Source organism: Oncorhynchus kisutch, linkage group LG20 (assembly GCF_002021735.2).
Source record: "Oncorhynchus kisutch isolate 150728-3 linkage group LG20, Okis_V2, whole genome shotgun sequence".
Classification (NCBI taxonomy): domain Eukaryota; kingdom Metazoa; phylum Chordata; class Actinopteri; order Salmoniformes; family Salmonidae; genus Oncorhynchus; species Oncorhynchus kisutch.
Genome location: NC_034193.2, coordinates 27,221,297 through 27,236,082, shown reverse-complemented (window position 1 = coordinate 27,236,082; position 14,786 = coordinate 27,221,297). Strand labels below are relative to the sequence as shown.

Below are 14,786 nucleotides of genomic sequence, written 5' to 3'. Positions count from 1 at the left end.
CTAACATTACGACCAGGAATACGACTTTCCCAAAGCGGTTCCTCTGTTTGGCCCACCACCCAGGACAATGGATTGGATCCCAGCCAGTGACCCAAAACAACAGCGCCGCAGAAGGGGCAGACGGAGCAGTCTTCTGGTCAGGCTCCGTAGACGGGCACATCGCGCACCGCTCCCGAGCATACTACTTGCCAATGTCCAGTCTCTTGACAACAACGTAGACGAAATCCGAGCAAAAGTTGCCTTCCAGAGAGACATCAGAGACTGTAACATTCTTTGTTTCATGGAAACATGGCTCACTCGAGACACGCTATCAGAGTCGGTACAGCCACCTGGTTTCTTCACGCATCGCACTGACAGAAACAAGCATCTCTCTGGTAAGAAGAAGGGCGGGGGTGTATGCCTTATGATTAATGAGATGTGGTGTGATCATAACAACATACAGGAACTCAAGTCCTTTTGTTCACCTGAATTCCTCACAATCAAATGCCGACCGCATTATCTACCAAGAGAATTCTCTTCGATCATAATCACAGTCGTGTATATTCCCCCCAAGCAGACACATCGACGGCCCTGAAAGTACTTCATTCGACCCCATATTATAAGCTGGAAACCACATATCCTGAGGCTGCATTTATTGTAGCTCGGGATTTTAACAAGGCTAACCTGAAAACAAGGCTCCCTAAATTCTATCAGCATATCGATTGCGCGACCCGGGCTGGCAAAACCCTAGATCGTTGTTATTCTAACTTCCACAATGCATATAAGGCCCTCCCCCGCCATCCTTTCAGAAAAGCTGACCACGATTCCATTTTGTTGCTCCCAGCCTATAGACAGAAACTAAAACAGGAAGAACCTGCGCTCAGGTTCTGACCAATCGGATTCCACGCTTCAAGATTGCTTCGATCACGTGGACTGGGATATGTTCCACATAGCGTCGAACAACAACATTGATGAATATGCTGATTTGGTGAGCGAGTTTATTAGCAAGTGCATCAGTGATGTTGTACCCACAGCGTCTATTAAAACATTCTCCAACCAGAAACCGTGGATTGATGGCAGCATTCGTGCAAAACTGAAAGTGCGAACCACTGCTTTTAATCAGGGTAAGGTGACCAGAAACATGACTGAATACAAACAGTGTAGCTATTCCCTCTGCAAGGCAATCAAACAAGCTAAGCGTCAGTATAGAGATAAAGTAGAGTCACAATTCAATGGCTCAGACACAAGAGGTATGTGGCAGGGTCTACAGTCAATCACGGACTACAAAAGAAAAACCAGCCCCATTGCGGATCACGATGTCTTCCTCCCAGACAGACTAAAGAACTTCTTTGCTCGCTTTGAGGACAATACAGTGCCACTGACACGGCCCGCTACCAAAACCTGCGGGCTCTCCTTCACTGCAGCCAATGGGAGTAAAACATTTAAACGTGTTAACCCTCGCAAGGCTGCAGGCCCAGACAGCATCCCCAGCTGCGTCCTCAGAGAAAACCAGCCCCATTGCGGATCACGATGTCTTCCTCCCAGACAGACTAAAGAACTTCTTTGCTCGCTTTGAGGACAATACAGTGCCACTGACACGGCCCGCTACCAAAACCTGCGGGCTCTCCTTCACTGCAGCCAATGTGAGTAAAACATTTAAACGTGTTAACCCTCGCAAGGCTGCAGGCCCAGACAGCATCCCCAGCGGACATTTTCAATCAATCCTTATCCCAGTCTGCTGTTCCCACATGCTTCAAGAGGGCCACCATTGTTCCTCTTCCCAAGAAAGCTAAGGTAACTGAGCTAAATGACTACCGCCCCGTAGCACTCACTTCCATCATCATGAAGTGCTTTGAGAGACTAGTCAAGGACCATATCACCTCCACCCTACCTGACACCCTAGACCCACTCCAATTTGCTTATCGCCCCAATAGGTCCACAGACGACACAATCGCCATCACACTGCACACTGCCCTAACCCATCTGGACAAGAGGAATACCTATGTAAGAATGCTGTTCATCGATTACAGCTCAGCATTTAACACCATAGTACCCTCCAAACTCGTCATCAAGCTTGAGACCCTGGGTCTCAACCCCGCCCTGTGCAACTGGGTCCTGGACTTCCTGACGGGCTGCCCCCAGGTGGTGAGGGTAGGAAACAACATCTCCACCCCGCTGATCCTCAACACTGGGGCCCCACAAGGGTGCATTTTCAGCCCTCTCCGGAACTCCCTGTTCACCTACGACTGCGTGGCCATGCACGCCTCCAACTCAATCATCAAGTTTGCAGACGACACTACAGTGGTAGGCTTGATTACCAACAACAACGAGACGGCCTACAGGGAGGAGTTGAGGGCCCTCAGAGTGTGGTGTCAGGAAAATAACCTCACACTCAATGTCAACAAAACAAAGGAGATGATCGGGAACTTCAGGAAACAGCAGAGGGAGCAGCCCCCTAACCATCGACGGGACAGTAGTGGAGAGGGTGGAAAGTTTTGAATTCCTCGGCGTACACATCACTGACAAACTGAAATTGTCCACCCACACAGACAGCGTGGTTAAAAGAAGGCACATCAGGGCTAATTCTACCTCAGGAGGCTGAAGAAATTTAGCTTGTTACCAAAAACACTCAAACTTTTACAGATGCACAATTGAGAGCATCCTGTCGGGCTGTATCACCGCCTGGTAAGGCATCTGCTCTGCCCACAACCGTAAGGCTCTCCAGAGGGTAGTGAGGTCTGCACAATGCATCACCGGGGGCAAACTACCTGCCCTCCAGGACACCTACACCACCCGATGTCACAGGAAGGCCAAAAAGATCATCAAGGACAACAACCACCCGAGCCACTGCCTGTTCACCCCGCGATCATCCAGAAGGCGAGGTCAGTACAGGTGCATCAAATCGGGGACCGAGAGACAGAAAAACAGCTTCTATCTCAAGGCCATCAGACTGTTAAACAGCCATCACTAACACTGAGTGGCTGCTGCCAACACACTGACACTGACACTGACTCAACTCCAGCCACTTTAATAGTGGAAAAATGTATGTAATAAATGTATCACTAGCCACTTTAAACAATGCCACTTTATATAATGTTTACATACCCTACATTACTCATCTCATATGTATATACTGTACAATATACCATCTATTGCATCTTGCCTATGCCGTTCGACCACTTATTCGACCACTTATTCATTCCTTTACACTTGTGTGTATAAGGTAGTTGTTGTGAAATTGTTAGATTAGATTACTTGTTAGATATTACTGCATGGTCGGAACTAGAAGCACAAGCATCTGCTAACCATGTGTATGTGACAAATAAAGTTTTATTTTATTTGAAAATGTATTTAACTTTTAATACATTTGCAAAATTTTGTAAAAACCTTTTTTCGCTTTGTCATTTTGGAGTATTATGTATATATATATTATATTATATTATTATATATATACATAATACTCCAAAATGACAAAGCATTTGCAAAATTTTGCATTTGCAAAATTTTGTAAAAACCTGTTTTCGCTTTGTCATTTTGGAGTACATCCTCCAGAAGTTGTACTAAAAACCTGTTTTCGCTTTGTCATTTTGGAGTATTATGTATATATATAAGTTGCAAATAAAGTTTTATTTTATTTGAAAATGTATTTAATTTTTAATACATTTGCAAAATTTTGTAAAAACCTGTTTTCGCTTTGTCATTTTATACATAATACTCCAAAATGACTAAGCGAAAACAGGTTTTTACAAAACAGGTTTTTACAAAATTTTGCAAATGTATTAAAAATTAAATACATTTTCAAATAAAATAAAACTTTATTTGTCATTTATATATATATATATATATGAACGAAATTGCTTTCTTCATTAGAACTTGTTTGGTTATTTGTGTATTGTTTAGTAATTGAACTGTTGGAAGTAGAAGCACAAGCATTTTGCTGCACCTGAATAACGTCTGCAAATCTGTGTATGCCACTGGAGGCTCCACAGAGGAGGAAGGGGAGGACCATCTTCCTCAGTGAATTTCATGAAAATCAATAATATTAACATTGAAAAAGTAATCCTTTTTAGATAAAACTATACAAAATATGTTCACATCACCAAATAATTCATTAAAACACACTGTTTTGCAACGAAGGTCTACAGTAGCCTCAACGTCACTCTGTAGGGTAGCACCATAGTGTAAGCCAGAGGACAGCTATCTTCCATCCTCCTCTTGGTACATTGACTTCAATACAAAACCTAGGAGGCTCATGGTTCTCACCCCTTTCCATATACTTACACAGTAATTAGGACAACTTCTGGAGGATGTCCTCCAACCTATCAGAGCTCTTGCAGCATGAACTGACATGTTGTCCACCCAATCACAGGATCAGAGAATAAATCTAGTACTGAATGTATAAGCTACAGCTAGCTAGCACTGCAGTGCATAAATTGTGGTGAGTAGTTGACTCAAAGAAAGAGAGACAGTTGAACAGTTTTCAACAAATTCATTTCTTCAAAAATGAAGGAGAAGCAAGAGTGAGAGAGAATCATTTATTTCCACTTTCAGTTTCACTCACTTAGCTAGTAAATGCAGCTGTCTTGTTTAGTTACTCAGCATCCCTTTGTCTTTGCCGGGTGTTTATGTTAGTTAGCTGGCTATGACTATCTTCTTTTTTTTAAACCTTTTTAAAAAATATTTATTTTTATTTTTATTATGAACACAACAAATACAAAAAACGGATTTATACAAACAAGAGTACATAAACCTAACAGACAGGGTTATTACATATCAAGAATCATTTTCAATTTGTTAAATACTTTTATGTATTGCTTTTTTGTTTTTACATTTACTGAGAATTTAAATATTATTTTGAAATTATATCTTAAATAATGTGAAGAGGGGTTTAATTCTCTGCCCACTTCATTTTATGGATACAGAATCTTCCATGAAAGATAAACAAATTAACAATGAAAGTTAAATCAGGGTCCATATCATTTGGATCAAAATAAAACATAACACCAGAGTATCTCAAATTAACATTAATAGTCGTTTCTTTTAAAATAAAATCTTCTAACTCACTCCAAAATCGTCTGACATAAGAGCAGTCCCAAAATAAATGGTCAAGAGTTTCTGGGTCACAACCACAAAATACACATTTGTTATCAATAACTATTTTAAGTCTGTGTATATTAAAGCTCTTTACAGGGTCGATTCTATTAATGAGTTTGTATGATACTTCTTTCACCTTATTAGATATACAATATTTACCAGACAACAAAACTTTGTTCCAGTTCACTTGTCCTGGGGCTGCATTCCAGTACATTATTAGCAGAGGGAATATTGACATAGTTTATTGACATAGTTTCCTTATATACATGTTATTACATTTATAGTTTAAAATGTCATTTCCTTCTAATTGTATTGAGGCTACAAATTCCTCAATAGTTGCACTTGGAGTAGTGTTATATTCTCCTAAAAGAATAGCACCTTTAGGGACAGCTCTAACAACAGTTTGATACTCCTCAGGAGTGAATGTAACATTGTGTGTTCTCATAAATGCTGGATAATCATATAGTTGTCCATCATTATTCAATAATTGTTGAACCCAAATAATGTTGTTGTCAAACCAGTTCTGGAAAAAAAGACTTGTTTTTGTATTTTATGTCTTTATTATTCCAGATTGTATACCTATGTGGGGAAAAATTGTGTTTGTACATGAGTTAGAAAAAAAATGTTTATGTAAGTTTGCAAGCTTAATAGGGATTTTACCCATACCAAAGTTGCATTTTAGTAAGAACTCTAGACCACCAATCTGTTGGAATATTAAATTAGGGATGATATTCCAAATACAATCCCTTTTCCTTAAATGGTTTTGCATCCATTTAATCTTAAATATTATAGTAGTGGTTCTAAAATCCAGAGCATTCAACCCTCCCTCACTTTGGGTGCTACATATTACCACTTTTCTTAAATAATGAGGTTAATTCCTCCATATGAAGTTAAATAATTTAGTATCAACCATTTTAGTTGCTGATAGAGGTTCATCCAAGGCAAGGGAGGTATAAACTAATCTGGACAGACCTTCAGATTTTGATAAAAGTACAGATAAAGAAATATCTCTTAATAACCAGGAGTTAAATCTCTTTCCAATTTTCTCTACAATAGGAGAGAAATTTAAGTTGGCCCTTTCTTTCTGATCTTTGATAACTTTAAAACCAAGATATGTAATCACATCTTTTACACGGATATTACAAACTGAGTTTAAACTGAGTTTAACTTTAACTTAAATCTTTTCAACGCAAATAATTCACATTTCCTCATATTTAGAGATAAACCTGATACATGTGTGAAGGCATTAATACACTCATTCCAAGTCAAGTTAAGTTAATTTAGGTTTTATTAATTTATTGCCACTGGGGCACGCCAGTGTAACTGCTTACTGACTAACTAACGTTACTGCATGATTGTAGTGGGTTACTAACGCATTAGTTCTATTAGCTATGTTGACTAGGACGTTACTTTAGCTAATACGGGGACACCGATGTAGGCTGTGTGTAGCGGTTATGACATGGTTTGGCTTGGAAAGGTTTTTTCGCCTGGTCACATATAGCTGATGTGTTGTTCATTAAAGTCCAAAATTGAAGGAAAAAGGTGAGAGGTGGAGAGTGCATAGAGACTAGATTGATTACAACGTGGCTGCTATGAAAGTGAACTGTGTTTATGCGTGATCAAGGGTGTATACATTCCACCGATTCTGTTGAAAAACGTTTCTTAAACGGAAGAAAACTAAACGGAGACAAAAATACCAGAATTTGTCCAATAGAAACACTTGTTTGCAACTGATGGACTAATCCTTACACCCTAGCTAAGCTAGATGCTGGCAAGAGTGTGCAAGGTGGTATTGAATGTGTCACTGTCTGTCTATGTGTCACGGTCATCTCAAATGTTTCTCTCGACTTGTGTGCACCTACATTGTAAACCTTCATTCATAGGCTAGGTTGTACCATCCTCATGATGGGTATAGGGAAAATTAGAGTATCATGTAGTAGCCTAAACCTAGCGATGTTGCTTTGAATTGGGTGAATGGAATATGAATGACAGTCATCCAACATGCTGTAGTAGAAATAAGGTCATGCTCATGAAAGAAAATATCATAAACGGAACATACCGCCACTGGTGTACACGACCAATAAACTTTGATTTGATACTTCTATTCCTAGAAGAGGTAACAAATCACTCTGCGCCTACGAATGACAAGCTAGAGAGTATAGTAAAAACGGTCACGGTTGCCTTAGGAAGAGGTCTTCAGGGACTTTTAAAAATTGATTTCACCTTTATTTAACCAGGTAGGCAAGTTGAGAACAAGTTCTCATTTGCAACTGGCCAAGATAAAGCAAAGCAGTTTGACACATACAACAACAACAGAGTTACACATGGAATAAACAAACAAACAATCAATAATACAGTAGAAAAATTGATATACTGCATGTGCAAATGAGGTAGGATAAGAGAGGTAAGGCAATAAATAGGTCATGGTGATGAAGTAATTACAATATAGGAATAAAACACTGGAATGGTAGGATGTGCAGCAGATAAATGTGCAAGTAGAGATACTGGGGTGAAAAGGAGCAATATAAATAAATAAATAAATACAGTATGGGATGAGGTAGATTGGATGGGCTATTTATAGATGAGCTATGTACAGGTGCAGTGATCTGTGAGCTGCTCTGACAGCTGGTGCTAAAGCTAGTGAGGGAGGTAGTAAGAGTCTCCAGCTTCAGAGATTTTTGCAGTTCATTAATATGGTTATATACACTTCAACAAAAAGCCATGTCTGTTCCAATCTAGACCGTCCATTTCTATCTGAATAAACCAGGCCATGACGCCCTGACCTCTCTGCTCAGAAAATCAGTAATTTCTACAGATTGCCTCCCTCTCAGGCCCTCTCTTGCTCGGTCATGGCTAGAAGGGATCCAGCTTTTGTTAAAATAACATCAGATTTGACTTTTCGTAGCAGGTTAGGAAAATTAATGTAGCATGTTATGAGAATTAGGTTAAGGTTAGGAAAGTGGTAGGGTTAGCTAAAATGCTAAAAATTATACTTTTGATATTAATTTGACAAAAGCTGTATCCCTTCTCTCTCCTCAATTCACCCTCTCAATTCCTCTTCATTACCTCCCAACCCATCTTTCTATCCCTCTCTCCCTCCTTCATCCTCCCCATCCCTCTTTTCTCTTTCTCCCTACATGTCCTCTCTACCCCTATCCCTCTTACTCTTCTTTCATGCCCACATCTTTCCCTCTGTCTTACTCCCTACCATCCTCTCTGCCCTTCCCCCCTACCTTCCTTCTCTCCCTCGCCATCTTCTCTGTCCATCCCCTATATTCCTCCATCCCTGCCCTCTCCAGGACTCTGATAACAAGCAGTAGAGGAGAGCTTAGCAGTAGAGGACAGCCTCCTCCCACTGACATTTGTCTGCCTGCCACTGAACAACATGACATTTCTTACTGGCTATATGGTCCGGGACAAGAGGAATGCCTTTGGTAGTACTTTCTAATACAGAGTGGTCTATTGAATAGTAGTGGGACTACAATCTGTTAGTACCATCTGTGGCATGGCACTCTGTTACATGCACACTATACTATATTGCTGCATGGAGTAGTTTTGTAGTGAGAGTGGTGAGAGGATTATCATCTGGTCCAGAAGACTAAGCATTAGACAAAGAGGTCTGTACTCTTAGCCAAGTCCCTAAGCATCGGGCTAATGGACATGGTTGCGACAGTGTTAAAAGCCAAAATCGTTGTCTGTTTAAACTTCAGAGGCCTAAATGATAAGCAGTGTGAACAGATTTTTAAAGAGATCGTTAAGATATTTTCTTCAAATCTGTTATAGCTCACTCCTGTAGTTACAGTCTTGTGTCTCAGGACCACATCAGCCTATTGAGACAAAGCCTATAAGCATTAGCTCTGACACAAGTCTTCAGGTCTCAGGCAAGGTTACTCATCATTACGTTGCGTAGGCATACAATAGCCTTTCATAGTGCCTGTCTCTATGACAGATGGTGAACCCCCTCAGCTAAGGTCACAGTATTATATGATAGCACGGTCTTCATTCAGCAGATTTTGACCCCTTGTTGTTGACCTCTCCCTTTCTCTTCCTCCCTCTCCCTCCCTCCCTCCCTCACTCTCTCTCTCCTCCATCTCTCTCCATTCCCCATCTCTCTGTCAATGCCAAGGGTGGTGTCACGCACAAACACACATGCACTCTCCTCTCTTTCCTCTCTCTCGCCATCCCTTTCTCTCTCCCTCACCACCTGTTTGACTGCCTGTAGAGTCAGATGAAGAGTGGATGATTTATCTGTTGTTTTGGGTGATGCCAGAGAGGGGGAAGGCAAGGTCACTCAAAACACAGACCTGGCACCATCTGCCCTTCTACCCAGTGTGTGTGTGTGTGTGTGTGTGTGTGTGTGTGTGTGTGTGTGTGTGTGTGTGTGTGTGTGTGTGTGTGTGTGTGTGTGTGTGTGTGTGTGTGTGTGTGTGTGTGTGTGTGTGTGTGTGTGTGTGTGTGTGTGTGTGTGTGTGTGTGTGTTGGTGCGTGACAAAGCCCCCGGCCTCACCTGTTATCCTTAAGTAATGGTTGACTGCTCGGTCTGCAAACAAACCTCTTTCCTCTGTCCCTTAATGTGTCTGAAAAGCAACGAGTTGGTGTAAGCAATGTGATGGCTTATGGCAAGTGGTTTCAAAATATGCTGTAGTATTTAAAAAAGAAATATCGTGAGATGACCAGATCACTCTAAGGTCATGTATTGAATCATTCCAGGCCAAAGAGAGCATGGGCGGTCATGCAAGGTAAGAATGCAATGTGTGTCCTTGCCATTCCATTACTGATGTTTCATAATACATCTTTGCAATTCAAATGCACAGAACACAAAGACATACTAAATGTATCATTCAACCTACAGTTCCATGGCATTCAATGCTACCTCTAATATCAAATCTAACATAAAGCAGCTATAGCAAACTAAATAGATTTGATTTAAAGATTACATATGGCATTCTATAAACCCACTACACTTGTTTTTGTACAATCTAGCATTTGGAGAATCCTAGCAGGTTTCACAAGAACACACACAAGGCTGAGCATCCCTGCAGCTTTCACATAAAGGTGGACACACGTTGTATCACTCAATCTCTTTAATTGCTGAATCCTTCCCTCCTGCTGAGACGTCTGCCAGAATAATTATAAATGAAACAGAATAAGATCCTTACCTTATTCATGCTCTGCTCTGTCTGTGGTGTGTATCTGTGTGGGCGTGTGTGCATTGGCAATCCCTCCTTTTTCTTCTTTGGGTTGGTGCCTAGCGCTGTGTCTTGATTCCTGTGTAAACCTGCCATTAGCTTCCTTGCTATCTGTATCACTCTCTCCTCCTCCTCACACAGACACGCGTGCAGCACTGCACTTCGCTGGTCCTCCCTTTCTATCTCTCGCTCAGGCTCCTCCCTCCCCCTCTCTGTCTATCTTCATTATATCACTCAGGCCGTTCCTCTCGCTCTCCCTCTCCCTCTTTCCCACATACAGACGCATGGATGCAGGATCTGTGGTCCACCCCTTTCCTCCCTCTCTTTCTCTAGCTGCTTCACCAATGCTGCTGATTGTGACATGCTTGAGCTGATAAGCAGATTTGACATATAGGGGTAGTAGAACTAAAACATGCCTATGAGTCATTATGGGGTGGCAGGTTGCCTAGCGGTTAAGAGCGTTGGGCCAGTAGCTGAAACGCCGCTGGTTCGAAACCCAAGCAGACTAGGTGAAAAATCTGTCGATGTGCCCTTGAGCAAGGCACTTAATCCTAATTTCTCCTGTAAATCGATCTGGATAAGAGTGTCTGCTAAATGACACACTTAGAAAAATGGGTTCCAAAAGGGTTCTTCGGCTGTCCCTATAGGGAGAACCTTTTTGGTTCTAGGTAGAACCCACTGGAAAGGGTTCTACATGGAACCCCGAAATAAAAAGGGTTCTTCAAAGGGGACAGCCTAAAAACCCTTTTAGGTTCTAGATAGCACCTTTACGGTTCTAAATTTACCAGTCCCCCTACTTCACTCATTTTCTGCCCCCCATCCATCCACTCTTCCATCACCACACCATCACTCCACTTATCCCTTAACCAACCACTCTGTCCTCCATCTACTCCCTCTCTCTATTTTAGTGCCCTACACTCATAGGATAACCCTTTGAAGAACCCTTTGTGGTTCCAGGTAGAACCCTTTTGGTTCCAGGTATAATTTTTGGGGATTCCAGGTAGAACCCTTTCCACAGAGGGTTCTACATGGAACCAAAAAGGGTTCTACTTGGAACCAAAAAGGGTTCTACCTGGAACCAAAAAGGGTTCTCTTATGGGGACAGTCGAAGAACCCGTTTGGAGTGTAGTACAGTCCACTCAGTCAAAGGGGAAGCCTTGATGTGATAAGACATTTATGATGGCAGGATGAGAGGAGGGAAAGGCAGAGGAGGACAGGGGAGGAGAGGTGAGAAGAGGAAGGGAAGGGAGTTGCAAAGTGCTGTAGTCATTGCTTTTGTTGCCCCATCAGTAATCATTAAGGCGTGGCTATGTGGTTAGTGTAGGGCTGTAGGCTTTTATGGCTGAGCAGGGAGCACAGCAGCCAAGTTCAGTGGGTCACAGCAAACACTACATGGGTATCAGGGTCATCCTACTCAGATGACACCAGTGTGAGTCTCTGAGTCTCGCTGATTGCTTGGCAAATGTGTGGAGTGGACAGACACAAACACAAAAAGGGATGCAGAGAATGAGAGAGGGGAAGGAGAGAGAGGGAGAGAGTATATGTGTATATGTAGTCTACTGTATTGTGGTGTGGTGGCCAATGTCTTGTTGCTAATACTAACATAATTACCATCCATATTGTCCTTCATCCAAACAATTCATAATTCATAATTATGGCCCTGTGTTTTGGTTAATCATGTCACATGACCTGGATTTTTAAAGCCTTTTATAGAAATAAGATTTATACAAAAAATGAAAGAAACTGTCTGAGGATGGTGCTGGACCATCTGACATAAAAAAAAGGGGACAGATTGATGAAAAAGCTTTAAATAATGCAAAAAATTCAGGTCATGTGACATTATTAAGCAATACACAGGGCCCTTCTCATAATTGATGGGATGAAGAAATCGAAGGCCTGGTTGCCAAGGTTCATCTCCAAGAACACTTATGAAACTCAACAACAAACGGTTTAATCATATAGTATCAAACAAGATAATTTACAACATCATATACATCAACAGTTTGTTTCGCTTTATGACGAGAGTCAATCAAATATCATTAATCACAGATTGTAATCATAAAAATATAGCCTTAGTTATAAAGACTTATAACTAAGGCACATCATTCTAGAAACATCCGTTCTACCGTTCACCCACTATCGCATCACTTCCTTTAAGTGCTCTGGGCCCCAGTTTCCCGATAGCAATGGAACTTATGAGTGTTTTAACGATGCATTGTTCTCACAATGGCTGAAGATGTAACATGCGTTTCCAGAACACCACGTAGAGTTAATGTTCACTCAGTGTTAAGTTGGAGAATGTGTCCATACTGATTTGATCAAAAGAAAGGCAGCACTGCTCAGCTTTCTCCATTCAAATCTTACCTTTAAATTCAAAGTATTCCACAATACTGACGATGGATCAGCTCCTACAGAGACATTATTCTAATGCTTACCCGATAATAATCCACTAAATCACATATTTGGCACATCATTGCATCATTAAATATATTGAGGAAAACATGACAGTAGGTTAGCTTTAATAACCCATTTTACAACCAGGGAAAGGTGGGGGAGGTATGATTAGTCCAGTGTTAGTCCTAGTGTTCAGTTTAGTCCTGTTGTTTTGTCCACTGATTTGCCTGGTGTGGAGGTCAAATGAAGGAGTCTGCTGGGGTGGATGGGTAAGTGGGATCCTGTCGAAAGAGCAGTAGAATGAAGACAGACAGTATTTGATCTTGTGCGTTTTGAAAGTGTTTGACGTGTGCTTGATGTAGCTTGGAGTTTATTTGAAACTAGAAAGTATTAGTAAGTATTCTACCTAGGTCTACAACTTATTATATTACACTGCCATTATGCATAAAGATGACATCAATACACCAAAGCGCATACGAAAACAATAAAACACATATTCTACTGTAGAATGCAGAGATGGAATGCACTCGTATTTCTTGAACACTCACCGAGAACATTGGGTTTATGAAACTGTCGTCGGCATTGTCATCAGGAATGGGTTCGAACTGAAGAGTGTGGTGTAAAAGAAACAATTATTGGCATTCAGGTAAATTAACATGAACTTATATCTCAAACATAGACATCATATGACCATATTCAAGTACGCATGATATTTATAGTATTTTCATAGTAATGGTATACACAGAGAGAGCTGTACACTACAATTATAACATAATTGTACTCATCATCATATATAATTTTCACAAAGTGCAGAGTGTATCCACGTCTAATTGTCCTTTATCATCTCCATGGATACCTTTAGTGACTCGTCGGCGACTGGTTCCTCGGGAGTCAGTTCCTCACCTGGATTCTCAAAGGCCCCCTAAAATGTCAGCCAGAAGAAAAATGGTATAAAAGCCTGAACTGTAAAGATTTTACTCTATTGTCTGATATCTTAAAGGGATAGTTCACCCCAAAATCAAAACTCGTCAGTCTGTTTGAGTTACATTTAAAGGGATAATTCGCCCTATGTCAAAAGTCAGCTAAAACTTTAAAAAGTTAACTATCCCATGAAAATGAAAACAAGCTGACCAGCTGTTATTTTAGATGTGAACTATAACTAGCCCCTAAATGTTTGTTTTTTCAAATGGTGCCTACCTCGACTGATAAAGTATTAGCAGGTGTGGCGCTAGCGTCGGGCTCAGGGTCAGGCTCAGCTATCACACGAACCTCAGCATACAACGGGTTCTCAATGTTCTCCTATAGAACCAAGGACATCATAAAGAACAGTTCAGAACTACACGCAAGATACAGTCGACAGGGTGGTCTTCCTCATGTTCTATGTTCTGAATGAGATTGGCATACTGCCCAGTGCATGTCCCTAAAAACAATAATAATACACGTTTTAACTAGCTCTCAAATTGAAACTCCAAATCAAGGGTCTTCAATATGGCCCACAAGCTGATTGGATGTGACCCGCAAGTGTTGTCTTAGTAAAAATAAAATCATAGAACTGCTGAAATCAACATTGGGATGATTTAACAGAATACAGTACATTATAGGGCTCCCAAGTGGCGCAGCGGTTTAAGGCACTGCATCCCTAGTTCGATTCCAGGCTGTATCACATCCGCCCCTGATTGGGAGTCCCATAGGGCGGCCCAGCATCGTCCAGGTTTGGCCGGTGTAGGCCGTCATTGTAAATAGGAATTTGCTCTTAACTGACATGCCTAGTTAAATAAAAGGTTACATAGTACATATATTAGCTAATAAAGTATAGTTGGTGTATTGACCATTGCTGTCCCATTGGGCACAAGGATGGCAGTAGTGATGCCGTTAGGGACAGGTCTCTCATCCCCCTCAGCTGCATAGGCGGGGTTCTCAAAACTCTTCCCCCCTGCCTCCTCCATAGGAACAGCTGTACAGGGCTCCTGATGAGACATTGATGAGACAAAGATGAGACATAGACTATGTAAAGAGACCCCTTGCATGAACATAAGCTAACCACAGTATCATAGGCGTCTGTGTGCTGGAAAATACTGATTGAAATACTTTAATGTTTTTGTTTTATGGGTTATTAAGAAATCATGATCA

The 14,786-nt window shown here is 41.2% G+C and overlaps 2 protein-coding genes across 2 annotated transcripts in view; both read right to left on the bottom strand.

Annotated features, from left to right (window-relative positions):
• Nucleotides 1-10,456, bottom strand: part of mpp3b (MAGUK p55 scaffold protein 3b) — a 36,553-nt gene extending 26,097 nt beyond the window's left edge. Inside the window, exons 1-2 of the mRNA XM_020453848.2 lie at nucleotides 10,233-10,456; nucleotides 9,581-9,650 (exon numbers count right to left, since the gene is read on the bottom strand). The gene's annotated coding sequence lies outside the window, so the exon portion shown is untranslated. The remainder of the gene's footprint in view (nucleotides 1-9,580; nucleotides 9,651-10,232) is intronic.
• Nucleotides 10,457-12,191: 1,735 nt separating this feature from the next.
• Nucleotides 12,192-14,786, bottom strand: part of lrp2b (low density lipoprotein receptor-related protein 2b) — a 102,763-nt gene continuing 100,168 nt past the window's right edge. The window contains exons 79-83 of the mRNA XM_031799877.1: nucleotides 14,486-14,623; nucleotides 13,854-13,955; nucleotides 13,513-13,578; nucleotides 13,205-13,261; nucleotides 12,192-12,937 (exon numbers count right to left, since the gene is read on the bottom strand). Coding sequence (XP_031655737.1) covers nucleotides 12,896-12,937; nucleotides 13,205-13,261; nucleotides 13,513-13,578; nucleotides 13,854-13,955; nucleotides 14,486-14,623 — 405 coding nt within the window. The 3' untranslated portion in view covers nucleotides 12,192-12,895. The remainder of the gene's footprint in view (nucleotides 12,938-13,204; nucleotides 13,262-13,512; nucleotides 13,579-13,853; nucleotides 13,956-14,485; nucleotides 14,624-14,786) is intronic.